General features: G+C 47.9%; 1 protein-coding gene across 1 annotated transcript in view; it reads left to right on the top strand.

The window, feature by feature from the left end:
• Positions 1-3,007: 3,007 nt before the first annotated feature.
• Positions 3,008-27,975, top strand: part of zmynd19 (zinc finger, MYND-type containing 19) — a 32,981-nt gene continuing 8,013 nt past the window's right edge. The window contains exons 1-5 of the mRNA XM_085965861.1: positions 3,008-3,322; positions 8,187-8,246; positions 11,737-11,843; positions 26,287-26,427; positions 27,586-27,766. Of these exons, the coding sequence (XP_085821987.1) occupies positions 3,272-3,322; positions 8,187-8,246; positions 11,737-11,843; positions 26,287-26,427; positions 27,586-27,766 (540 nt within the window). The 5' untranslated portion in view covers positions 3,008-3,271. The remainder of the gene's footprint in view (positions 3,323-8,186; positions 8,247-11,736; positions 11,844-26,286; positions 26,428-27,585; positions 27,767-27,975) is intronic.

Genomic DNA, 27,975 nt, shown 5'->3' with positions numbered 1-27,975 from the left:
AGCATCGTGAGACGCCATGCTGACCAGATCCTAGAGTCACAGGAACAAGTCAACCCCATGCCTCGCCCATACGTACCTGGTGATGAACCCGACGTACAGGTCGCATCTACCCCAGAAACAGTAGCATTGGAAGCTGATGAACCAACCGACGACAGGGGGCCAGAATCGCCTCCGCACCAAGAGCAAGACACCCAGGAAAGGCGCTATCCAGAAAGGATCAGGAAGCCTCCCCAAAGACAGCTCATGTATACTGCAGTACCGGCAGTGACCACACCTGTATATAGCCCTGAGTAGTAATCTGTACAGATCAGTTCCACTGTGAGCCACGTTGAGTAAGCACCTGTTGTACAGTTATCCGCAGTCTGTGTCTTATTATACACGGACAATACACCCAGGAACTCCTGTAAGGCTTTCACGGATTTCGGTTTCGGGACCGCCGCGATTGCCTCCACCTTGACTCGAAGTGGCATAGCCCCAGTGGGGGTTATGCGGTGGCCCAGGAAATCAAGTTGCGCTAGGCCGAAACGGCATTTGTCCGGATTAACGATGAGGCCGTGCTGCTGAAGCCGTCGGAAAAGGACCCGAAGGTGCTCGAGGTTCCTCCTTGGAGGTGCTGGCAACCAGAATATCATCCAAATAAACAAATAAAAAGTCAAGGTCCCGCAGGACTGAATCCATGAGGCTGAAACGCCTGCGCCGCATTCTTAAGCCCAAAGGGCATTCGCAGGAATTCAAAAAGTCTAAAGGGGGTAATTACCGCTGTCTTTTCGACATCTTGAGGGTGCACTGGCACCTGGTGGTAACCACGGACGAGGTCGATTTTCGAGAAGATCGACGTCCCCGCCAAATGGGCTGCGAAGTCCTGTATATGGGGAATGGGGTAGCGGTCGGTCGTCGTTATTTCATTGAGGCGGCGATAATCACCACAGGGCCGCCATCCCCCGCCGGGCTTGGGAATGATGTGGAGCGGGGAGGACCAGGGGCTACTGGACCGACGGATGATCCCCATTTTCTCCATCACGGCGAACTCCGCCTTCGCTGCCGCTAGCTTGCTGGGCTCTAGACGTCGCGCCCTGGCGTAAACGGGAGAGCCGGTAGTCAAAATATGATGCTCCACCCTATGCTTGATGGTCGGAGCCGAAAAGGTGGGCTTTGTCAGCTCAGGGAACTCCTCGAGGAGACGGGCGAAATCGTCGGGCTGTGGCTACGCACATGAAATCGTGTGTGACGCAAACGTGCTGCGTGCCCCTGAAATCTCGTCGTGTGGCAGCGCGAACGAGGCGTCGATTTTTGACGTCCACCAACAGGCCGTTGGCGCCCAAAACGTCAGCACCCAACAGGGCCTGCGAGATTTGAGCGGTGGCGAAGTTCCAGGTGAAAAACTGTCCACCGAAACATACTTGGACGAGCCGCGTTCCGCAAGTGCGGATCAAACCCCCGTTGGCCGCTTGCATAGGGGGACCCTGTCCGCCGGAGCGAAGTTCGATGACCGAGGCGGGAAGTATGCTGCATTGTGCCCCCGTGTCGCATAGACAGCCCGAGATGGAGTCGGTTAAGTAGGTGAGATTCCCGGAAGCGCCGATCGCAATCGTGGCCATGGGGGGAGTACCGGGACCGGCATGCTTGACTCGTGGCGGTCTATTCGACGGTCTGGTAAGGAAACTGCACGGTGGGCGGCAGCAGCGGGCCTTCGGTCTGAAACGAGCATGGTAGTAGCAGTAACCGGTCATCGGAGGCGCCGTGGTCAGAGTCGGGGCCGGGCTCCTCGTGGCGGGGCATTGCGCGAGGGCGCAGTTCTGTTGCCGGATCGCGTAAATCTTATCCGCCTCTTTGGCGAGCGCGACGCAGTCTGCGGTTTCTGCTCGGGTGAGGGCCGCCTGGACTTGCTCGGGGAGTTGAGTAAGGAACAGCTCGCGAAACAGAAAGCACTGGGGCTCGGACCCCAGGAGAGTCAGCATATGACTCATAAGCTCCGAGGGTTTGGTGTCACCTAACCCTGGTAGCGTCAGTAAACGGCGAGCGCGCTCCGCTTTGGTAAGACCAAATACCTGCAGCAATCGTGTCTTGATGGTGACATACTTGTCAGCATCCGGGGGACTCTCCAGAAGGCTGATGATTCTCGACGCCGTCGAGCTCTCGAGGGCGGAGACCACGTGGAGATATCTGGTCTGGTCCTGTACGATGTTGCGGAGCTCAAATTGCGCCTCGGCTTGCACAAACCAAGAGGCTGCCTGTTGTTCCCAGAATTGGGGGAGCTTCAAGGCCACTGCATTGGCCTCCATTACTGGCCCGTTCTCTGCGTTCACCGCGAAAAACGATCGCGTGGATTCGGGGTCACCAATGTAGGAGTCTCCGCACTCCTAGCAAAGAATCTATAAACTCATTGGAAGTTAACAAACTGAGTTTAATGTATTAAAACTTTACAAAACAAGAAAATGCAGGAGAAGCTCTAAACAGGTCTTTTCTCTATCACTCCACACGAGGACTGGCTGGAAACGCCCTCTACCTCTGACGTCATGACGTCATCACGTTTCCCGCCGTTGGGGATGCCACATGACCCATGTGATGACGTCATCGCGTCAGATCGCGATTTTGTCGATCTAGCTCTGTTTAACCAGAGCTAACATTGAAAGGTAATAAGCATGATTAAAGGCAATTATACAAATCACTGAGAGTCTCTTAGTGACTTTGCCACACGGTCATTATCACACTACTGTTTGTTGGACCTTGCTGTGCGCAAATTGGCTGCCGCCAATTACAAGGGCGACTGCACTTCAGAAAAGTACTTCATTGGCTGTAAAGTGCTGAGGATGTGAAAGGAGCTATATAAATGCAAGTTCTTATCGTTCTATCTTGATGGCAAAAGCTGGCGCCCTCCCTGTTCTAAAGGCAGTGGGTATCCAGAGCTGGAGCACAGAGCAGTGGCCTGGGTCCAGGCATGATGATTGACAGCCGCCCGCCTGCGCCTGCGCCAGCGCCAGGTTGTCCCGCACGGATTGACGTGAGGCACGCAGTGACGTCAGCGGGCCGCCCGCCCCTGCGCAGGAGCCCCGCCCCACGGGCCCCCGCTTCCCGCGAAACTGACGTCACCTTGGCAACCGTTGCCCCGCGTGACGGCGCGAGGCGAGCCGCGATTGGCTGCGGCGCCGCCGCTGACCCCGGCGCGCCCTCCGGAAGTGGTTGTGCGGAGGCGCGCGGGGGGCCGGTGTCCGTGTACGCGTGTCGGAGGCTCTGGCGGGGGGAAAGGCGGAGCGCAGCGGCAGCGGGAGCCATGTCGGACTTCAAGCTGGGCATCGTGCGGCTCGGCCGGGCGGCCGGCAAGGTGAGAGCGACGGGGAGGCTGGTGTCAGGCGGCGTGCTGCGGTGGGAGCGAGGCCGGGGGGCGGAGGGGGGGGGATCGAGCGCGATCCGGGCCGGGAGCCAGGCACCTGGGCCGCCCGCTCGGAGCCGGCTCTCAGCCCAGCGTGGAGCGGCGGAGGGCGCCCCGCCAAAACCCGAGCTGGGCGGCACCGCGGCCTCGGCTCTGGCTGAACCCCCCCGGGCACCGGGCCCAACTCCGACCATGTGGCTCCCGGAGCGAGTTGATGGGACGGGACGAGCCGCTCTCCCTCCCTCCCTCGGGCCGAGTGGATCGCAGCCCTGCCTCGGGTCCCTTGCAGTCGGTGGCCGGTGTGGGAGGCTCGCCCTCCGCCAGCCATGGTGAGCGAGAGTCCGCGGTCATCCTGCTGGCATGGAGGGGCTGCTGGCCAGTGAGCGCCCTGCCTGCCTTGGGCCATGTGAAGGGTGTGCTGCCTGCCCTGGCCATGTGAAGGGTGTGCTGCCTGCCCTGGCCATGTGTAGGGTGTGCTGCTTACCCATGCCATGTGTAGGGTGTGCTGCCTTGCCCATGCCATGTGTAGGGTGTACTGCCTGCCCTGGCCATGTGTAGGGTCTGCTGCCTTGCCCATGCCATGTGAAGGGTGTGCTGCCTGCCCATGCTATGTGTAGGGTGTGCTGCCTTGCCCATGCCATGTGTAGGGTGTGCTGCCTTGCCCATGCCATGTGTAGGGTGTGCTGCCTGCCCATGCCATGTGTAGGGTGTGCTACTTGCCATGGCCATGTGTAGGGTGTACTGCCTGCCCTGGCCATGTGAAGGGTGTACTGCCTGCCCTGGCCATGTGTAGGGTGTGCTGCCTTGCCCATGCCATGTGAAGGGTTTGCTGCCTGCCCTGGCCATGTGAAGGGTGTGCTGCCTTGCCCATGCCATGTGTAGGGTGTGCTGCCTTGCCCATGCCATGTGTAGGGTGTGCTGCCTGCCCATGCCATGTGTAGGGTGTGCTACTTGCCATGGCCATGTGAAGGATGTGCCTTAGCCTGGTATTGGGGCTCAGGGCGCATGTCCCTCTGCCTGGTTTACTGCTCTTCTGTGTGGTGGGTGAGTGCCCTACTCCACTGGCATAAAGATGATTTACTCTGCCAGGCATTTCCCATTAAGTGGTGTGAGGCCTTGCAGCTGCCGCAGGGCATAACTGCTACTTTCACTCCAAAGATTGAGATGAGCTACCTTTTTAAAAGCAATTGCACGGGAGCAGCATTGGCGCTGGCATTGCTGCCTTTGCCGCTGCAGGGCATCTTGTCGGCACCAGGTACCACCCACTGTAGGTCGCCATCACATTGTTTACATTCCACCATTCATCTGAGAACCTTATTAGGGATGAAGTGTCCACAGGAAAGCGCCGTGAGTCAGACAATTTAACTTGCTTCCAAATGACAAGAGGTCTGAGTTATTGGGCCTTATTCACCCAGTCTTTAAATAGGAGCCTGTGCGCCTTGTACAGTATGGCCTGGGTTAAGCTCTGTACAGTGGTGTCAGTCCAATCCAGGTTAAAGGGATGAAAGTTCCCCTCTGCTTTCCGTAATGGCACTGGCCAGTTTCAACCTAGGTGCACTGATTTACAACTGGTTGGAGATTGTCATTTATAGAGTCGATTAACAATAGCTGGTGTGAGAAATGGAGATGTGGTATTGGTGTGGTAGACTCAGTATTCTGTGCTGCTTTGGAGTAAAGGTATGTTCTTGAGGCACAATGGAGGGAGCGCCGCTCTGTAGCTGGCTGTGTTGCACCTGACATGGGAATGCTTGACGTTGCTACTGGATGGATGTCTGAAATGGGGGGGGGAGTGGGAGTGTCCCATCCCTCATCTGAATGAGCATAAAAGAACCCTGAAAGTGAGTTGATGCTTTGGGAGGTGCGGGTGCTGATCTTGCCCATAGGCTTTGATCGCTGAGTTTAACCGTATAGGAAATCACAGATGCCGGCTTGTGTCCTACTACACTCTGGAGCATCTCATTAGTTGAGGCCATGAGTGCCCTGGTAATATGAGATCGAGTGGCTTGGTGGGATTGGTGCTGCCTGGCGGGGCTGCAGGTGTGGCTAAGGGTAGGGCAAAGGATTAGGCGCAGCACAGCAGCGTGCAAAACCTGCCGCCGATTTCCAGACTGAGGACTCCAAAAAAAAAGTTGTTGTGTTTGAGTGACGGTAAATCAGTGGCCCCAGAGACAAGGAATGGAAGCAGGCAGACGGTGGAGAGATACATGAGTATGGAAGAGAGGCGGAGGAATCTGGTTGAAACAGGAGTGGAGGTTAATCCGCTAGGAGTCATTTAGGACTGAGATGAGAGATTTCTTCACTCAATTGTGAATCTTTGGAACTCTCTACTTCAGAGAGCTGTGGATGCTCAATCGTTGAGTATATTCAAGACTGAGGTCGATAGATTTTTGGGTACTAAGGAAATCAAGGGATACGGGGTAGTGTGGAGTAGAAGATCAGCCATGATCTTGTTGAATGGTGGAGCAAGCTCGAAGGGCCGCGTGGCCGACTCCTCCTACTACTTATGTTCTTGTCACCTGAGGTTTGTCCCATTGGAGAAGCTCCTGAGTCTGTATGCAGTACACAGAGCCGTGGTGCGTGCTCTTGTGCTGGCCAGCACACTACACTGTACCCGAGCATCACTAGGACCAATCTCTGTGGCAACAGGCTTTGCCGGTGCAGCAGGTGGTGCAGGGAAGGCCGTGTGTGACGGGTTTCTTTCGTTCATCAGCTTTTTAGGAAAGAACTAGTTTGTACAGTGCAGCAAAATCAGATGGGATTTAACTGGACTGCAAAACTGTCCCATAAATGGCCTTAGGCGTGAGATTGAGGCTGCAGTTATACTGCCTCGTTTGTATCTGTGCAAAGTGGTTTCCACCTCACAGAGGTGTGAAACTGACAGTATAACTCCAGGTCCTAGTCTGACTGAAATGCACGGGTGGGAGGTGGCGGCACCTGACACGGTATGGCGCAAGGTTCGAGAGAATTAACTCACAGTATCTTTTTTTTAAATCAGAAAGCAGGTTCTGCTGCCTGTGCTGAGAGAATATTAAACACTGACCAGCCAGGCACCAGGGAGTGCACACGGCTCCAGGCTGCCTCCCGATACTCTGGATGGTTTTGCTTAACCGGCGCTCGTTCGAACAGGAGGCGTCTGTAACCGGGGGGTTTCATTGGTAGCTTAGAATCCCAGTGCTGGTGAAAGTGGAGCGAGTGGCGGTTGACGAGCTCTGAAGGTTTTGATAGAGTAGATAGAGAGAATCTATTTCCTCAGGTGGGGAAGTCCAGAACAAAGAGGGTATCACATTAAAATTAGAGCTTGGCTGTTCAGGAAACACTTCTTCCCACAAAGGTTAGTGGAAGTCTGGAACCCCCCCCCCCCCCCCCCAAAAAAAAAGCTGTTGAGACTGGTGGGGGTGGGGGGATCAATTGAACATTTCAAAACTGAGATTGATAGATTTTTGTTGGGCAAAGGTATTCGGGATATGGAACCAAGGTAGGTAAATGGAGTTAAGATGCAGATCAGCTATGACCTAATTGAATGGCGGAACAGGCTCGAGGGGCTGAATGGGCTACTCCTGTTCCTAAGGGTGGCTGTTTTCTTGGGTCCTATTGTTGCCTGCGTTTCACCGTGAGCATTTTAAGAGGCCGATGTGTTGGGCCTGCGGGTGGTGTGCGATAGTGTCTGCTGGTGTGCTGGGCCTGCAGGTGGTGTGCAATACAGTGTCTGCTGGTGTGCTGGGCCTGCGGGTGGTGTGCGATACAGTGTCTGCTGGTGTGTTGGGCCTGCGGGTGGTGTGCGATACAGTGTCTGCTGGTGTGCTGGGCCTGCGGGTGGTGTGCGATGGTGTGTGCTGGGCCTGCGGGTGGTGTGGAATGATACAGTGGCTGTTGGTGTGCTGGCTGGTCCTTTTTATGTCAGCTGGTTGAGCTCAGTGTTCCCTGGTTGAGATGTGACAGCGCGGAGCCCTGGACATTGCTGGCAATGTGTCACCAGGGACTGGCGGATGGCACTGTCAATGTTTCTGGCAGTGTGCTTCTGGATCACAGCTGGTGCAGCGTGCCAATATCCCACTTTGTCAGGGCCTGTACCTCAACATCAAATTTAGAACAAACTGGCATTTATTTATTTTTTTCCCCCCCAAGAGTATTTTGGAAGGAATTGTAACATGATTTAATTTGGGATCTTTCTGAAAGCAGTTACTGAACTCGACAGGTGAGGGAGCTGGATTAACATCAGTAGAGATAGTCAGTAACACAGGGTGCTGGGGGAGGAGTTACTGAGTGACAGTGTGAGGGAGCTGGATTAACTTCAGTAGAGATACAGTCAGTAACACAGGGCGCTGGGGGAGTGGGGTTACTGAGGGACAGTGAGGGAGCTGGATTAACATCAGTAGAGATACAGTCAGTAGCACGGGGCGCTGGGGGGAGGTATTGCTGAGTGATACTGTGAAGGAGCTGGGTCACATCAGTAAAGCTAGTCGGTGAATGTTGCCTAGTGTTAGTTACTCGGCAGTATGATTCAGTTCCCATCGTTCTTTTACCTGTTTACGCTGGGGCGGATTTGGAGATGAGTGGTGACGTCCGAGCTACTTGTAACCTTGGAAGTGTGCAGTCATTCTGTGATTGTATTTAAGACAACCATAGAATGACTGCACGTTCCGGCAATTGGTAGTTTGGCCTTACGAATGCTAGTGGCCATCGTTGTGGAGACGGGGAATTGCCTGCCTCCACAGGTGGGTTCACTGTCTGGTTAATGTTACAGCACTGTTTCTGCTGTCTGCACTGTGATTTTAAAAGGAGTTTAACAGGAAATCTGTTTCTCTGTTGATTTCAGACTAAGTACACACTAATAGACGAGCAGGACATCCCGCTGGTGGAGAATTATACCTTTGAGGTAAGGAGGCATGCCGACAGACTGCAGGAAATGTTACTTCAGTTGAAACAACTCAGTTGCAGATAGCACGGGAGGGTAGATTTTCATGGGCTGATGTGGGGGACAGCACCTGCACAGAAACGAGGCTTCCATTCCATCTTCTATTTGGTGATTTGAGAGAGTGAATCAAAAGCAGAAGCTTGCCCCACATTGGACTTGAAGTTGCACCTGCTTGCAGAGCGCAGGCTGTCTGCTAGACGGATGTGAAGTTCCCTCAGCTGAGCGATTAGCTGCCCATTAGGAAGCCTGTTTGACGACTGGTTAATGGGTTACTTACTGAATCCCCGGGGTTTGAATCTGCACCTGGGTCTCGCCTGTCACACCGACGTGTTGCACTTGTGTCAGTTTGCTTCAGTTCGCCTGGAATTTCCTGAAACAGTGTAACTGGCGAGTTGTACCGAAATTTATGCCGATCTTCCCGTTGGCGAGTTACGCCGGAATTTCCCGGCAATCCCATTAGCAAACGCGTATAACAGGTGGAAATCAGAGTTTTTACGGGCAAATTTACAGCCTGTTCAGAGCTGGCGTGGATTCAGGAAATTTGAATGCGCTGTGTTTTTTCCGCGGGAGGCCGGGGCTATGTTCATGAGTGGCAGCAGGTTTCGGTTGGGGTTTTGCAGAATCGGTGTAAAAGATCGAGGAAATTCAGGGTATGACGTATGTTTTCAGGAAATTCCAGACCAATGTATTAATGTGATGGATTTAATTTACTACTCGTCTGCAACTACTGGTGCTTCACCCTAGTGTTATGTAGCTTGCACTATCTCTGCAAACACTACCCAAACTTGCACAGAATCCCCGAAACATCGACTCTATTTTCTCTCCACGGATGTTGCCTGGCCTGCTGAGTTTTTCCAGTATTTTCTGTTATTTTGCACAGAATCTATTCTGGTACTGTTGGGTGTTCCCAGAATGCAAATGGACATGGTTGCAGGAGTTTCACGGGTTTGGAATTGAGATACCACCGAACACTTTTTTGAGTGAACTATCTCGCTGAATTCTAAGTTGAACGGTGTGTGAGGAATGAATCAGTCAATACGTGGCTAACATTGTCTTCAAGGTTGGGGAATTGGCTTGGTAATAACCTGTCCGGGTTTGAGTCGGGCTTTGTTTTGTAGCAGGATTCATTACTGGTTTTATTTTGGGGTTTGTAGTGCACTGTTGGAATTCCAAACCTTTGACTTTAATAAGGCGACTGACCATTCACGTCAGTTTACTTTGCAATCAGGTGAAACGTTAACTTCTCGTTTTGTCTTTGTACATGGTACCCGAGAGCTGGCCAGAAGCTGGAGCCCAGCATTGTGACTGGGTGACTAACATCCCATAGCAAACAGTTCTACACTTCCTGTATGACGATCTGCTGCCCGACGACTGCAACTTTGTCTAAATTTGGGAGCCGGTGAAAATTGAGGCTTCTGATTGTACCTGGGCAGCAGCGAATCATTCGTCCTGACTATCGGATGCGATTGTTAATCTAAGATGATCCTCTAAAGAAAAGCGTACTCCCGCTAATTCAGCACCATCATCACTTCCCACCTTTCTGGAAGCCCTGAGCTTTTGACAGGATTATATGGCCGGTGTAAATAGTGTCTGAGGAATTTGAGTTCTTTACATCCTTGGCTGTTTTAATAACTGCAGGGGAAAGTACTGCATCTTCGATCCAGTCAGTAACATTGGGATTCTAGCTGGGAGGAGTTACTGAGCCCAGCAATGAAAAGGGAGCTGGATTACCATCAGTAGACATGGTCATTACAGACGGCGTTTCAGATTAGACCTTCCTTTTGTTTCTATCGCATCGTCTGTCTGGTTGTCACATGATGTCAGGGCATCCTGGGTTGCCTGCAAATAATGACAGGCTTGCCATATAAAGGACTGACTGCTCTTTGGTCTTTGAGCAGTTTGCAGACTGGGACTTGCAGGGTTATCCTGTGTTGTGTCGTGTGTTTGCCTTGTTTCGCCCAATTCCGCCTCTGCAGCAGCTCACCTGCTGCGGAAACCCTCGCCCATGCCTTTGTTACTTCGAGGCTCAACTATTCCAGGGCTCTCCCGGCCGTCGTCCCATCTTCCACCCTCCATAAACTTGAGCTCATTCAAAACTCTGCTGCCCGTATCCTAACTCGCACCACGAACCGCCCACTCATCACCCCGGTGCTTGCTCACCTACATTGGCAACGCCTCAGTTTTAAAATTCTCATCCTTGTTTTCAAATCGCTCCGTGGCCTCGCCCCTCCTTTATCTCTGTAACCTTCTACAACCGGTGTTCCCAGTAAAGTGCACTGTTCCAGGGAACCCGTGCAGCCGGCATTTCAGTGTAAAGACCGCGTATGTAAAAACAGGGAACATAGCCTACAACTCTCAGAGATCTCTGCGCTCCTCCGATTCTGGCCTCTTGTGCGTCCCTAATTTTCATCGCATTGGCGGCCGTGCCTTCAGCTGCCTAGGCCCTAAGCTCTGGAATTCCCTCCCTAAACCTCTCCGCAGCTCTTACCTCTCTTTCCTCCTTTAAGAGGCTCCTTAAAACCAACTCTGAGCAAGTCTTTCCTAATATCTCCTTATGTGGCTCAGTGTCAAATTTGTTTGATAACGCTCCTGTGAAGCGCCTTGGTACATTTTACGACGTTAAAGGTGCCATATTATTACACGTTGTTGTTGTTGTTTGGGGAAGGGAGAGGTGAGAGGGGTCTGAGCAAGTCCGTGAGAGAGGGATACACTTAAGATTCTATAAAGATGTAGGAAACGCTGTAGCCAATCCAAGACACAGAGTTGCTGTATCTATAAGGTCTTGGAGACCTGGATCATTGACTGGTTGGCACAGGAAAAAATCATTTTTATAGAGAAATGATTGGTCAGGCTACAGCTGATTTTATTTACTGCCACATACTGGGTGCTTAAATTTGTTGCTAGGTCTTCGTTTATTTGGACAGATGTCAATAGTTTTTGTACAAAACTCCAATTTGTGTGGGAAGGTCTGTGTGTCCTTGTAATTGTGTTGATTTATTGAGCACAATTCAATCAAATTGGGCATCACACCAATACCATGGAACCCAATCCAATCCATTGTTGCTGCAGTGGAACAGTTGAAAACATGAGGTGCCCTGGGACTGAGTACTAGAATCCTTCCATCAGAATTAGAGTTAGGCCATTTAGGAGTGAAATTGGGAAGCACTTTTTCCACACACGGGGTCGTGGAATTCTTTCCCTGCCCCCTGCCCCCCCCCCCCAAAAGGCTATGGATGCTGGGGGCCAGTTGAAATGTTCAAGACCGAGGTCAATGAGTTTTTGTTAAGGGTACCTAGGGATATGGAGAAAAGGCAGGTAAATGGAGTTGATTTGCAGATCAGTCGTGATCCAGTTGAATAGTGGCACAGGCTCGAGGGGCTGAAAGGCCTCCTCCTGTTCCTATGACTCTGCTGTGCACTCTTTAATAAGTTGCTGCCTCTTTCCCCCATAGGCTCGGATGGAAATAGATGCCGATGGAAATGGTGCAAAAATATTTGCGTACGCATTTGACATCAGCAAGCGGAGGGGCTCTGGGCGTCCTCTGCACGAGCTGCTCTGGTGAGTACTGCAGTAACAACATGGCGCTGCTCGAGAATCCCCCCGGGCAACCCACTCTTGGGGACGTTTTCAAGATCCTCTTTATGGGGAGTGGTACAGTGGGTTAGGACATTTTCTTTATCCCTAAGGCCTGGATATGAATCCAGCCCAGGATGATTGCTTGCCTCAGAAGGGTCCTGTGGGAAACGAGTTTGGGGATTTTCAACCCGGCGCAGGGGTGATTTGTTTAGGTAATGGGGGCAGGGGCCGTTCTAAGGTCGGGATTACAGCTCATTGTTGGGGCAGTTTTTAGAGAATTTTAGACTGTATTCTGACTGTGCCCAAGCTATACAACGTCGATGCACCTCACCGTATAGACACAAAGTCCACCAAATTTCTGGGAGAGCAAATGCAGTTGCTGACTAGTGGTTTGAAAGTAATTCTCCCAATCTGCATCCCATACGAAGGTGCGTTCGTCAGCAGATCCCGTGAATAAAGCCCCCTTTATATTCAGTGAATAAGAGCTGATGGCATTCATTGTGTGTGGCTACAAACGTATGATATAGAGCCAAGTGATTAGCATGTGTTGAAGATTGTGCTGTGAATAAGAATGTTGTCAGTTTTACAATTTACAGAGAGATAACTATTGAACAGGTCTGAGAGAGCTAAACATTAATTTTCCTTTTGTACAATGTGTCTGTTTGCCCCGGTTGGTAAGTATCAGAGAGTGTTATGATGCAGAAATGGGCTGTTCCGCACAGCAAGTCTGCCCCCAGTGCTTTTTCTCCACATGAACCACCATTCTAATCCCACTCTCCTACTCGTTCCCCGTACCCTTTAATAATCTTTTTCCAGCGACTGTCTGATTCCCTCATGAAAGAAATAATGGACTCTGCTTAAACTGAATTCCACATTCTAACTACCTTCCGTTTAGAGGTTTTTTTCTCTAATCTTCCCTTTTAATTCTCTCGCCTGTGGATTTGAGCTTGAAAGTAGGGCTTGAGTGCTTAATCTAGGTTGTGTAGAAGTGCCTTACTTCTTAGCTCTGGGTAATGACTCAATACACACTTGGATTCGTCAGACGGACAGGCCTTTTATTTAACTTCTCTTGCAAGGGGAATCAGTACCTCCACTCAAGGGGTGAGGCTACTATTCCAATGATACAGTGTAAACGTTCTATATTTATACAGTGTAACAAACAAGTTTGATTGAAATCCCTTTGTTCCTCTATCAGGATACATTTTAGATTAATCATCAGGTAGAAATAACATATTGACAGAAGGATCCTGGACACATAAGTCAACCGTTAATCTATAACAGGGCATGAATCGTGTAACCGGAGGTCCTCTTTAATCATATATAAGGGAGGCAAGCTTTGCTTTCGGTCACAAGTTATCAGGTCATTGGTACATCAAAGAAACTCATTATTCCACTTCTACATTCTCATTAGGTGGGTAGACATCTGTTCCTGGCTGCAGTCCGAGTACTTACAATAGCTCTAGTTACACATCGACACTTGCCCAGTGTCAAGTCTGAAAACTTTTACCCAGCAAGCACTTGAAATTAACCCCTTATATCATGTAGATTTCCTCATTCCCCCCTTTTGTCCTTTCTAAGGACAATCTATTTCGCTAAGTTTAAGAAACTCTACATCAAAGGTCTCACCCTTAATATCCTCATATTCAGACATCATTGGTACTGGAGGAGTTGACGTTAATAAGGAAAGGACTTTTGTACACAATAATTTTAAACAACCAATCAATAAACTAATTAAAATTATTATCATCACAATTGCGATTAAGGTTTCCAAAATTTGCTTTCCTAGTGCTCCTCCCCATCCTGAAATCCAATCCCACATGGACCATGGTTCAGGTTGACGTAGTTTCTCTACAGCCTCCTTTATGTGGTTTACCAGGTTGGTGATATTTTCTGAGCTATCTGGGATATAGGTGCAACATTCGGTTTTTATGATTGCACATGTGCCCCCTTTTGCCAACAATTAGTCCAGAGCCATGCGGTTTTGTAAAGCAACAGTGCGCATAGCCACCATTTCTGCGTTTATCATTGGCTATTTGTTCCAGCACTGCTGCCATGTTTATAGATTCTCTTGCCAGCTTCCCTGTTCCATACCAGGGAAATGCTATAGCAAAGAACCTTTCAGTTTCTGTAATGGCTCGTTTTACTCGTGTCCCAGGGTGGCTATCCAAAGATGAAATATGATGTATCTAGGGCACTACATATCCCAAGTAACATGACCCAGTCCAATTTTGTGGTAACCAAGGGTATGCTCTATGCCCACAGATGAAATTATAGGCTTCAAATTTGTTCCATATCTGGTGCATCATTCCTATTCCGTATTCTCCTTTCCAGATTTTTTTGCTAGTCAAATTTTGTACTGTGGACAGATTCCACCATCCCCAATAAGGCCATTCGATTGCACCTGGTGGTTTAGTAGTAGTTTTAGTCAAAGTGTAGTTACATTTGCACTCACTCCATCCAACCATCAATCCTTCTCCATTGTCGTTTACAAGACAGACTTCTCCTTTTGTTTTATTTATGGTTCCCATTGACGTAACTAATAGACTCTCTGGATTCCTTCGATTATCATATAGGGGATGAAACCACCCTTCAAATTTTATAAGGTTGTATCCTGCATCTTTCCATTCATTTTCCAACTGATCTGGGTTTAAACTATTTTGGGTCTGAAATGTACTGGCTGCCTCCTTATTCCAGGTGGTATTAGACTGTAATAACCACCCTACCATCTCTTCTATCTCGAAGGGAATGGGCCTTAGAGGTATTCCACCCTCTGCATGCACAGGGATGTGGCTGCATATCCAGCATTTGGCAAGGTTCTGTTTTTTTAGCATACAGATAGCTCATGTATACAAAGGTATTAACTTGATGATAGTTATGCTTATTTAACAGTCTTCTACTTCTCCCTCCTTGTTTCCTAGCGGTCCTATTAATTTTTCTTTTCTGAGTAATTGATGTTGAAACGAGGGGTTGTGTAAAAGGATTATCACAAAACATTAACTTAGCTGTCAGGGCCAGTCCTCCTCTTGAATTACCATTGCAGAAAACCCCTCCGTTCGCAGTTTTGTCACTTGGTAATACAGTATCAGGGCATGTGACCCACAGCTTATCAAGCCTCTGTCCACTATCTTCTTCTACTATCTTACCCTGTCTTACCCTAAGATTTAGGGGTTGATACGGGGGTACCTGCATAGTATGGTCCTGAAGCTGAACTTTCATGGTCTCATTATAGCATATAACATAAAAGAGATTTTTGGTTAAAAGTACACATTCTTCTATACATAGTTTGCCTTTCAGAGGATCTGGGTAAATCCATATGGCAGTTTCAATTATCGTTAACAAAAGGAACAATCTCATCAGAGTCCAAATCCAGTTCATCTTGGTAGTGTATTGTCTTCAACTGATGCCTTCTTACAATGGGACGCGTGTATCCATGTTGGTCGCTCCTTTACTTTTACAGCGGTGTTTGTGGTCAGGAGTACTTGGAAGGGTCCCTCAAATCTGGGTTGAAGGCCATTCTTTCGTTTGAAGATTTTTATGTAAACGTTATCTCCTGGCTCGAAAGTATGGCACTTTCCTTCAGCGGGATCGACCTGGGCTTCCTTCACCTGTTGATGGAAACTAGAAATGCATTTGGTTAGTGCAATGCAATAACTCAACATCTCTTCCTCCATTTTATGAATGTCCATTTGTTTAGCTGTTAAAGGTGCCGAAAAAGGCAATCTTTGTGGTCTTCCCATGACGATCTCGTGAGGCGACAATCCTGTAATTCTGTTGGTAGCAGACCGCATTGTCATTAAAGCTATGGGTAACAAATCAACCCATTTAAGTCCAGTTTCTTTACACAGTTTTGCAAGCTTGTTTTTCAGCATCCCGTTATATCTTTCCACTAGTCCAGCCGACTGTGGATGATAACTACAATGAAGGTGCTGGTTAATCTGTAAAGCTTTGCATAGTTCCTTAATCACTGTTCCCGTAAAATGGGACCCATTGTCACTTGACAGTTTTGCTGGTATCCCAAAGCGAGGTACAATGTCCTTCAATAAACATTTAGCAACAGTAGTAGCGTCATTCTTTCTACAAGGAAACGCTTCAATCCATCTTGAAAACATATCAATAATAACTAATATATATTTAAAGCTCATACATACAGGTAATTCAATAAAATCCATTTGTAAGTGTACAAAAGGGCCCATGGGGTTTGGGTGGGATGCGGGCTGTACCTTCTTTATTTTCCCTGCATTTATGGTCTGGCAGATAGTACAATTTTCACATATTTGTTTTGCCAACTTTGAGATTCCTGGTGCATACCAGGTCTTGAGGATATAGTCCGCCATCCCCCTTTTGCCCGCATGGGTGAATTTATGAACACATCGGGCAATTGGTGATAGTAATGATTTGGGTGCCACCATGCGGCCGTCATGATGAACCCATAAGCCGTCAGTGTTTTTTAAAACAATGATTAACAACCCATTCCTTTACTTCATCAGAACTGGCCCTATCTTGATGGGTCAGCACATCATCTAAGGACGGGGGCTGCGGTATCTCTGGCTTTTCCCTAACAGGGAAGGCTGAAACTTGTCGTTCAGTACTTGATATAGCTACTGACTTAGCAGCGCTATCTGCAGCAGCGTTTCCAAGCGCAACCTTGTCCAAATGCCCCGTGTGCGCTTGGCACTTAATAATTGCAATCTGTTTACGTCTCTGAATAGCTAGTAAAAGATTTTTCACTTCTTGTGCATTTTTAATCTGGGTTCCCGAGGAAGTCAGGTAACCGCGAATTTTCCAAATTTGTCATGCTCATGTCCAATAGTGGTCTGGTTATTTCTAAATAGTTCAATATCCATTGTCTACAATAGCCAGTCATTCCTAGAAAATGCTTCATTTCTCTTTTAGTTTTTGGCAACGATGTGTTGCAAACGACCTTTATTCTATCCGGCGTTAACTCCCTGTTTTAACAATGATTCCATCACTGGCTCAATTCCTTTTTCTGCTTTCTCTGACAATGGATACTGTGACCTTTTGGGTAATGGTGCAGCTGGATTAATTGTAACTTTATAGGGCTGTGCAGTCTAATAGTTAGGAGGTATTTTAAATTTAAAAACGGCTGATAATCTTGTCCTGTTTTGTCATAGCAGGCCGTGCAGTGCAATTTTGAATGCCATTTCCCTAGTTTCAGGGATTCCTGGTGTTGTTTTATGGAGCTTGTAACGAATCCCCACGCTCCTAACAGACTGACAAGTTTGGGACTCAAACTTGGGTCGGCAATTTCCCATGCGTAAAGAACAGGGTGTTTTATTTCTGTTACTGGGTACGCATATGCCTTATCTACTTGGATTTCTACCATTACTCCTGGGGAGCAAATAATTGTAGCATTAATTTTGCACAGCAAGTCTCTTCCACATAAATTCATAGAGACATCTCCTGATAACAGAAAGGAGTGTTCTTCCTCAAATTCTTCTACTTTTACTGTGAGGGGAGTCGATTGATTCAAGCGTTGTAGTATTCCAGCCAATCCAGCTATCGGGGTCTTTTTCCCATTAATAGGCATTCCTTCAGAATATCCTTTCCCTAACACTGAAAAGGTTGCTCCTGTATCTACTAAAATGACATAGGTCTCCCAGCTATTTGCATTTTAATTTCAGGTTCGCTGCGTGAATTTAAAGAAACAACGGGCATTTGGTGGTCTGTGGCGCCTGGGGCTGCTGGTGTCAGTCAGTAATTCTGATCTCTATTTCTCCTAAATCCCTGTCCGTTTGTAGGGTAACCTCCTGACTGGTCCGAAAAAGGGTTATGGACAGTGAAATTAGGACCTTTATTCTCTAACGGAGGTCCATTATTGGAGGTTTTGTTCTGACGATTTTTCACAGGGCATTGGTTTGCCCAATGTCCGGGTTGTCCGCAATTGTAACAATTACCAGATCGTCCATACCCTCTTACTCTACCACGTCTTCCTCTATATTCCCCTCTATTCATCCTTCTATAGTTACCTTGTTATCCTACCATAATAGAGGAGAAAGGTGTTTCTTCGGGGTAATTTTTTTTTCTGACTCAACAAACATAGAGGCAGTCTTTTTATCTGGCTGTTCTCTATTTCTCTCTCGTCCGTTAAACATTTCTCGAGGCAAGTAATTCTTTCTATGTTAAATGACTATCTGAGGGAAAGGGTCTAGTCTTATTTACAGTCCATTTGGACCAATTTGGTAGGTGATCAATGGATGATTGACCAGTTCTTTAACATAAAGGCTGCTGGCGTGCCTTTCTCGGGTGGCTTACTGGCGCTAGCACTCATTTTAGCAGCTTAAATGGTTCACTTAAAACAATCTAAACTCCCGTGACAATCCATGATCTGCGTTGTACGCCCCTACAGATCAGATTAATAAACTATACATACGTATAAAACTCGAGGGTTCTCAACCCTCGTGGAAGGTATTTCTAACTGGGGAAAATACTGAATCCACAATAGCTTAGTGGATCATGTAAAAGACATCACTATTTTCTCAACCATACATTCCGCCGCGGGACTCACTTCCCCGGCTTGGGTCTTTTCCAACCCCTTCTGCAGTTTTTTTTCAGCTTAAATATTTTAGTTAAAACATACAACAATTCCGTAACACTCTATGATCTGCGTGGGACGCCTCTACAGATCAGACATGACTAAACATTAATACATATAACAATAAACAATAAACAATACACTTGTTAAACAACAACCAAAGTGTTACTAAATCCCCAACCTATGCAGCCTTACTGGACAAAGCTGCAAAGTTGATTGATAATAACAAGTAGTTAAATACTCACTCTCATAAACATTAAACATTGACACTGTGTTTCAGACAATCGCCCACTCTTCTCTCCTTTTACCATATTCCCTTTAGCCAAATCTTTAGCAAAAAGGGCCTTCAATTTGTCCCAGCTAACTTCAAGCTCTTCTCTCCTTCTACCCTACTCCCTTTAGCCAAATCTTTAGCAAAAAGGGCCTTCAATTTGTCCCAGCTAACTTCAAGCTGGAACCTTGCTAGTTCAATTTCCAGTAAATCGCTAGCTCCTTAGTTAATCAAATTCCTGACTTAACCTTCTCTCTCAGCAAGCTGGAACCTTGCTAGTTCAATTTCCAATAAATCGCTAGCTCCTTAGTTAATCAAATTCCTGACTTAACCTTCTCTCTCTGGTACCTTTATTTCAGCGCTTCCTACAGTCCTTTTCTGCACGATCCTGTTCGCGGGGCGTCAGCGCCTCATGGCTGGTCCTCTGTTCCGTTTCTGAAAGGGAAGCAGTCACAACGGCAGTTTAACCCCCGAACCTTGTGAGTCAATTACCCGATGGCAGTGCTGTCCAATGGAATAAACAGACTGTGCGCAGCTATGCTTATGGCAGGGAAAGTCCCAAAAATGTGGCAAAACACCACCTTCGGCCGATGGGATTTTCCCAACCGAGCAACGTACTCGGCGTCTGTTAACTCACCAATTGGTACAACAAGCCATCTCGGTGGAACCTCCAAATTGTAGAAGTGCCTTACTTCTTAGCTCTGGGTAATGACTCAATACACACTTGGATTCGTCAGACGGACAGGCCTTTTATTTAACTTCTCTTGCAAGGGGAATCAGTACCTCCACTCAAGGGGTGAGGCTACTATTCCAATGATACAGTGTAAACGTTCTATATTTATACAGTGTAACAAACAAGTTTGATTGAAATCCCTTTGTTCCTCTATCAGGATACATTTTAGATTAATCATCAGGTAGAAATAACATATTGACAGAAGGATCCTGGACACATAAGTCAACCGTTAATCTATAACAGGGCATGAATCGTGTAACCGGAGGTCCTCTTTAATCATATATAAGGGAGGCAAGCTTTGCTTTCGGTCACAAGTTATCAGGTCATTGGTACATCAAAGAAACTCATTATTCCACTTCTACATTCTCATTAGGTGGGTAGACATCTGTTCCTGGCTGCAGTCCGAGTACTTACAATAGCTCTAGTTACACATCGACACTTGCCCAGTGTCAAGTCTGAAAACTTTTACCCAGCAAGCACTTGAAATTAACCCCTTATATCATGTAGATTTCCTCAGTTGGCACTCCAGTGCAATTAAATGAAAGACTCCGATTTATAGTCAGCCTTGACTCAGTGGTATCAGCGTCGCCTTTGGGCCATGGGGTCGAGGTTCAAATCCTACTCCAGCACTTGAGCACATACCCAGGCTGGCACTTTATAGGTGCAGTACTGCACTGTCAGAGGTGCGTTCTTTCGGATGAGACGTTAAACCCAGACCCCCGTAAAAGATCCTGTGGCATTATTCGAAATAAGAACAGGGGAGTTCTCCCAGTGTCCTGGCTAACATTTATCCCTCAACCAACATCAATAAAAACAGATTATCTGGTCATTTATATCATTGTTGTTTGTGGGACCTGACTGTGCGTAAATTAGCTGCTGCGTTTCCTACATTACAACAGTGACTTTCTTTCTCTTTTGTATGGTATTTTATCACATCCTTAGGATGTTCCAAAATGCTTTGCCACCAGTGAAGTATTTTTTGAAGTGTAGTTATTGTTATGTAGGTAAACATGGCAGCCAATTCATGCACTGGATAATTCCACACAAACAACAAATAAATGGAAAATTGATTTTTTTTTTGTGGTGTTGGTTGAAGGAAAAATATTGTCCAGGACACCAGAAGGAACTCCCTGCTCCTCTTCAAATATTGCCATGGAATCTTTTACATCCACCTTAGGGGGCAGGCGGGGCCTCAGTTTAACATCCCCCCCCTTTAAACACTGAGACGCTCCCCAGGATCCTCTGCTGTAACTTCACAAAGGCAGCAATCAAAAGGAAAAAGTTATATTTGCAGAAAACTCTTTGGACTAGAAATTTGTTATAGCCAAGAAATGGGCAGTGTTTAGACTAAAAATGGTTAAGTTGCGCCACCTGAAAATCGTCTAGGCTGCACGCAAAATTCATCCTCCTCGTTAAAATGATTGCAAGTCATGATTCTTGTCTAAAAACCCAAGCTCATTGGCGTTGCACTGAAAAGATGGACGAATATCTGGGGCCGTCTAAACGCAAGTAATGATTGCCACAGGCTTTTTTCACTAAAAGGGGAGGTTCATTGATGCTGCAGCACTTCATTCTCAGCATTGTTGGGTGTGCAGCTGCCTCAACAACCATAAGAAGGACAAGGAGAAGGATCACTGATGGCAGATCGCCGCCCCAGGGAGAGAGAGCCCGGCGGTTTTCTGATGAAGCTTTGGAGGCATTGGTTTTAACCGTGGAGAGAAGGCGGGCGGTCCTGTACCCAGCAACTGGTGGGAGGCCCTCGCCACAAGTCTGCCGGACTATGTGGAGGGAGGTGACACATACATAAATACTACATACCACCATCTGTACCACAAGCTTCATACACAGCTCAATGCACCACACCCCCAGCACTCACCCACCAACAATCTCTACCTAGCAACACTCACATCCACATCTCTCACCTTCCACACAATGACAGCTACTCAACTATGGCAGGCACAAGTGTTATTAGAATTCGTGATTTTTTTATAAATAAATATATTAATTGTGTTTGGAATATTTTGTGGGGTCTCTCATTTTACCTTTGCGCCCAGGAGGACGCTGTGATATGGCGTGAGACAGGGATTGTATGATGGGGATGTGGTGAGCTACGGGGATCTGGGGTTTCATTCATGCGAATCGGAGTCTGACGAGCCGGTCACGGACAGCCCGTCCGGAAGGCCGATTGTCTCGCTGCCGCCACCCCCTCTCCTGTTCTTGTTCCTTGTCCTCCTCTGCCTCATCGACCTCCTGAGGTGGTATCGCAATCCTTGCTGGCAAGGGCTGCGCCCTCATGATGGCCAAGTTGTGGAGCATGCAGCAGACCACCACGAAATGAGACACCCGCTCCAGCGAGTACTGGAGGGCTCCTCCCTAGTAGTCAAGGCAGCGGAACCGTTGCTTCAGTGGGCCGATGGTCTGCTTGATGATGTTCCTGGTGGCAGCATGGCTCTCATTGAGTGTTGGGGTTGCGGAGGGGAGTCATGAGCCAGGTGGAGAGCGGCTATCCCTTGTCTCCGAGCAGCCACCCGCGAGCTTGATGTGGTGGCTGGAAGAGTGTCATAGAGTCATAACGGCACAGAAGGAGGCCATTCGGCCCATCGAGTCTGTGTCTGCTCTCTGTAGAGCAATCCAGTCAGTCCCATTCCCCCGCTCTATCCCCGTAGCCCTACAAGTTTATTTCCCTCAAGTGCCTATCCAGTCTCCCCTTGAAAACATCGAGTGTCTCCGCTTCCACCACTTCTGTCGGCAGCGAGTTCCAGGTCCTCACCACTCGCTGCATAAAAAAAGGTTTTTCCTCACATCCCCCCCTGTATTTCTTGCCCAAAACCTTAAATCTGTGTCACCTAGTCCTTGTACCATCAACTAGTGGGAACAGCCTTTCCCCATCTAGCCTATCCAAACCCGTCATAATCTTGTACACCTCGATCAAATCACCCCTCAACCTCCTTTGCTCAAATGAAAACAAATCCAGCTTCTCCAACCTGTCCTTGTAGCTAGGATCCCCCATCCCCGGAACCATTCTGGTAAATCTCCTCTGCACCCTCTCGAGGGCCTTCACATCCTTCCTAAAGTGTGGTGACCACAACTGGATGCAATACTCCAGTTGTGGCCTAACCAGCGCTTTATAAAGGTTCAGCATACCTTCTCTACTTTTGTACTCATTACCTCTATTTATGAAGCCCAAGATCCCATATGCTTTGCTAACCACTCTCTCAATATGTCCTGCCACCTTCAGGGACCTATGCACATTAACTCCCAGGTCCCTCTGTCCCTGCACACTCTTTAAAACTGCCATTAAGTGTATATTGCCTCTCCCTGTTCCTTCTGCCAAAATGCATCACCTCACACTTCTCAATTCCATCTGCCCATTCTCCAGTCGATTGATATCATCATTATTGTTTGCCACACCCCCAAGTTTGGTGTCATCGGCAAATTTAGAAATTCTGCTCTGTATTCCAATATCCAGGACATTTATAAAAAGCAGTGGCCCCAGCACTGACCCTTGGGGAACACCATGTCTACCGTCTACCATCTACCATCCTACAGTTTGAAAAACAGCTATTTACCACAACTTGCTGTTTTCTGTCCTTAAGCCAATTCCTTATCCAAGCTGCCACTGAACGACCTATTCCATGAGCCTCAATTTTGTTAACCAGCCTTCTCTGTGGTACTTTGTCAAACACGTTCTGAAAATCCATGTAGACAACATCCATTGCATTCCCTTCATCAATCCTCTCTGTTACTTCATCAAAAAATCCAATTAGATTATTCAAACATGATCTTCCTTTTACAAACCATGTTGGCTCTCCTTAATTAGCTTAAACCTCTCCAAATGCCTGTTCATTTTTTCCTTGATTATTGTTTCTAAAACTTTACCCACCACTGATGTTAAACTGACCGGCCTGTAGTTACTAGGATTGTTCTTACACCCTTTCTTGAACAATGGTGTCACATTTGCCACTTCCCAATCCTCCCCCGCATCTAGGGAAGATTGGAAAATTATGGCAAGCCCTTCCGCTATTTCCTCCCCCAACTCCCTTAGCAACTTGGGATGCAAGCCACCTGGACCAGGCGACTTGTCCACTCTAAGCATTCCTAGCCTTTCTAGTACATCCTGTCTATCAGTTTTCACCCCTTCCATTGCTTCTACCTTTTCCACTTCTACCGATATTTTGTCAGCATCCACCCACTTAGTAAACACCGATACAAAGTACTCATTGAGTATTCTAGCCTTGCCCTGCGCCTACAAGCATATACCACCTTCTTTGTCTCTAATAGGCCCCACCCCGCCTCTTACTTCCCGTTTACTGTTGTAGGTTGAAGTTTTTCAAAAATAATTATGGAGTTTTGTATTTGCCACAACACTCCGATACCAAAGAACCTTGAAATGAATAAAGAAAACTCTTCCAGCAGCAGGAAGTAGCACACAGCCACTCACATTTCAAAAACCTGTCAGGTCCCAGTGATGATCCCTTTAAATAGCTTTGCTGGACCCAGCTTCCTGCTGCTGCATGCCACCTGAAGCTGTCGTTGTCTCCAGCCGGTAAGTTCATCGGCTGTAATGAAGTTGGGAGATCGGGCGTCAAGTGAGCGTTGCACAATCACTGACGTCACAATCTCCGTGATGGTGAGGTTCCCGGCAATCGCGTTCAGCGGCAGTGCTACCAGCAACACTGATATGGCATGCGGCACTGGAACCGGCATCAGGTGGCATTAAAGCTCTCAACGGCATTTTCACGCCATCTTGTGGCGCAATCTACACGAATTTTTCCCCCTTCTCAGTTTGCAGCAATGGGCCATAACTTGCTGTGGCAGGGCATCTAACAGTGTCTGCCGTTAGTTAGACTTGCCCCTTCATGCTTAGAGTTTTAAATGTTTTGCATGGCAAGTTGCTGAAAGTGCGGGCTGATAATGTCGCAGCGAGGGAAACTGGGCATCTGGGATCTGAGTGAACAGGTCAAGCAACTGTGTATCTCCTTAACCAATCAGATTGAATGATTGTGAAATTAACAGCGCAAGAACTGAGAATGAAGTGTAAATTAGAGTGGGTCGATTCAGTGTCAAATCAGGTACAGAAAGAGGAATAAAGAGGGAAAGAAAGATTGGTTTGAGAGGGAAAAAACGATAGAATGGTAAAGTAAAAAGAAATATAAATTTTTAATTTGACATTTAAAAAATCTCCAACAACAATTAAAACCTGAAGGAATGAGACTCCACACTTGTAATAGTTAATTTTCAGAGCCAGAGCAGTTGTTTGGCAGTAATTAAAAGGGTACTTAGACTGGAATGGACAAGACTTAACTTTTGTGGTGACTTTAGTTTGTATCTACTGCATAAATACAGCAACATCACACCACCAAATACATGTCAATGGTGAACCAGACAACGAGATGCCGGTTTCGTGAAGCTCACGGCGGAGCGGTGCAACTCAGACAGCAACTTTTGGATTTTTAAATTTAGCCGCGCATCTGCCCCTGTGCATAAGTAACGATGAATGCCATTAGCCTCGCTGTTATTTTTTTAACAGGTAAACCTGGGCCAATGTGCTAGGAAGTCAAAACCTAACAGGAATCTGATGCATGACTGACAACAGGACCACCCACGCTCCAGGGCCCTCAGTGAGTCCAAGATCATGCGCGCAGAGCACTAGAATTAATGGAGGACGAATTGGCTCTGCAGCAATTGCCCCACTTACCGGGGAGTGGGGGGCTTCCAGGCCCACTCAGCCGCAGTGCTTTCCTATTGCAGCCTATAACACGAATCCTCCCAACAGCTTACGACTAAACTGTTGGTTTTTTTCAGACTCCGTGCTCCTTTCCCGCACTGTGAGCAGCCGCTTTGTGAGCTTTCCGGCTGATTTCAGCAGTGACTCTATTCCCCAGGGCAAACGAGGGTCTTTACAAAACCTCTCCTCTTGTGCTGCCCTCACACAGGTAGCAGGCCAACCATTTACATTGGCCTGCTAATGGTACTGTGAGGCCGATCGCTAGTCTGCTACCATCGGAAGGTGTTCTGTTTGTCTGCCTGAGGGGATGACGCCAGTTAGTAGGTGGCAATCCTAATTAGACAAGATGTGTCAGTGTCTGAAGGATTCCATTAACTGCTGTATGCTATGGTGGTCTCTGGTACATTGTAACCACTTGCAATAAGCGGCCTGCAACACGTTGAGAGATTCAGATGCCCTGAACCATGAAACAAAGATGTTTTCCATTTCTTCGCTCACTTCAAAAGTACATTTATCCCTCAACCAACATCTTAACAACAGAAAATGCTGGAAACATTTTTTATTTTATTTCAGATTTCCAGCATCCGTGGTATTTTGCTATTTTTTTTATTTAAAAAAATGACCAAGTTACTTATTTCATTGCTGTTTGTGGGAGCTTGCTGTGCGCAAATCGGCTGCTGTGTTTCGTACATCACAACAGTGACTACACTTCAATAAGTACTTCATTGGCTGTAAAGCACTTTGGGACGTCTGGTGGTCACGAAAAGCGCTATATAAATGCAAGTTCTTTCTTTTAAAGTGTAGAAGTACAGCTGGAGGTAAATGCCCATTGCCGGGCACAGTAACCTAGATGGGCCAACGTACCTGGTTCTGGCAGCAGCAAGGCACACTGTTGTTGTTGTGGGTCTTGTGAATTATCGTTGGTTATCCTGGCCCCCTATTTCTGGCTGGTGTATGATGCTGAGTGGGAAAGTAAACCAGGTGAGGTGGGGGGGCGGGGGGGAGCAGTGCCGAGAGAGTGGTGTCTCAATGTAGGAGCGATTCTGGCAACAAGCCCACTGGTGCCCATAGCACTTGGGGGCTGTAGGTTTTTTTTGTGTGGAAGCTTTGCTAACTGTTGTCCGTTCTCTACTCACCCAGGGAGCGGCACAGAGGAGGGATTGCTCCAGGATTCCAGGTGGTTCACATCAACGCCGTGACCGTGGACAACCGACTGGACAACCTCAAGCTTGTCCCCATAGGCTGGAGGCCAAAGGCAGAGGAGATCTCCAGTAAACAGAGGCAAGTCACAGCTGTGGATGGGGGTGGGTGCTATCTATTTGCATTAATGGGGTAAGTGGTGTTCACAGGTTTAGTGTTACAGTGCACTCCCCTTCACTTGTATACAGAATACACGGCTTGCCTGGGCAAACTGCAGCTGGCCGAACCAGTTAGATTAAAGGCAGTGCGTTTCGAGATAAACTGTACCTGGGTTGGGCAGAGCTTCTTTGCGGTGAAGGTTGAGGTGGCTGGGGGAGCGGGTAGCTAGGAGGTGATTGGAGTGCCCCGTGTGCGACCAGATTTGGGTGGGCTGTCCTGAAGCAGTGGACGCTTTCTCTGAAGGCCGCGCAAAACGGTTGATAAACTGCGACTTCCCACCCCCCCCCCCCCCCCCCCCCCAACTGCCGCTCTGCGGTCAATTTTGTTTCCAGCGGATATCGGGCAAACCTGCATGCGCGGAGCTGTCCCCAGGCAGTTTATACTGTGCTTCCATTTAAACAAGGGTGGGAATAACTCCTAGCGGGAGGTAATAAATAATAAAACTTTACTAACCTACTCAAAACTGATATGGGAGGGGAGAGCAGGGTAGAGGAGTGCTGTTCAAGGATGATGACTGGAAGCATTTCTTGACACAGAGTAGTGGAAATCTGGAACACACTCCTCCAAAAAGCTGGGGGGTCAATATGAAAAATACATGTTAAGTTAGTAAACAACATAAAATAAGTAAATCTTCTATATAAATTTTTGTCAGACAAAGGGTATTGAGGTTATGGAATCACGGCAGGTAGATGGAGGTAAGATACAGATCAGCCACGATCTAACGGAATGGCGAACAGGCTCGAGAGGCTGAATTAGAGGGAGCTTGTGCTCTGTGATCTGGGACTGCTTGTTTCTGAGACTGGCAGCAAGAAGCGAGAAGTCCTTCGTTCCCAGACACCAACATTACTCATTGTTAGCTCAGCGCTTCTCTTTGTCTTTTCTCCACCACATGCCCAAAAATTAAAAAAATTTGCCCAGGACATTTGAGCAAATGTCCCCCGCGCTTGCATGCTCTTCTAACGCTTCGGATGCAACTTAGTTGGAGCGTTCCCCTCCACTGCAGTGAGCCACTAAAGCCGTGCCGCTTTGCGTAGTGTTGTGCCTGGTTGCTGCGCTAACGGCTTCTCCTCTTGTGTGCAGGGAGCAGAGTCTTTATTGGCTGGCAATCCAGCAGGTGCCTGCGGATCCCATCGAGGAGCAGTTCCCTGAGCTGAACCTCACCCGTTACTACAACGCCAACGGTGACATTGTGGAGGACGAGGAGGACTCGTGCACGTATTACGAGTGCCATTACCCGCCGTGCACTATGATGGAGAAACAGGTGAGTGTGCAAGGTATAATGGAGGCGAGCATTCGCTCGGCTTACGATACACCCAACAACAACTTGCATTTATGTAGCACCTTTAACGTGGATAAAAATGTCCCACAGTGCTTCACTGGAGCGTAATTAGACAACATTTGACACCGAGCTACATGAGATATTACGACAGGTGAACAAAAGCTTGGTCAAAGATGTAGATTTTAAAGAGC

The sequence above is a fragment of the Somniosus microcephalus genome, chromosome 23, assembly GCF_052327205.1.
Source record: "Somniosus microcephalus isolate GS21.2 chromosome 23, FLI_Smic_1.0, whole genome shotgun sequence".
Lineage (NCBI taxonomy): Eukaryota > Metazoa > Chordata > Chondrichthyes > Squaliformes > Somniosidae > Somniosus > Somniosus microcephalus.
Note: the sequence above shows the minus strand (reverse complement) of the source record. Positions and strands in the feature narration are given on the sequence as shown.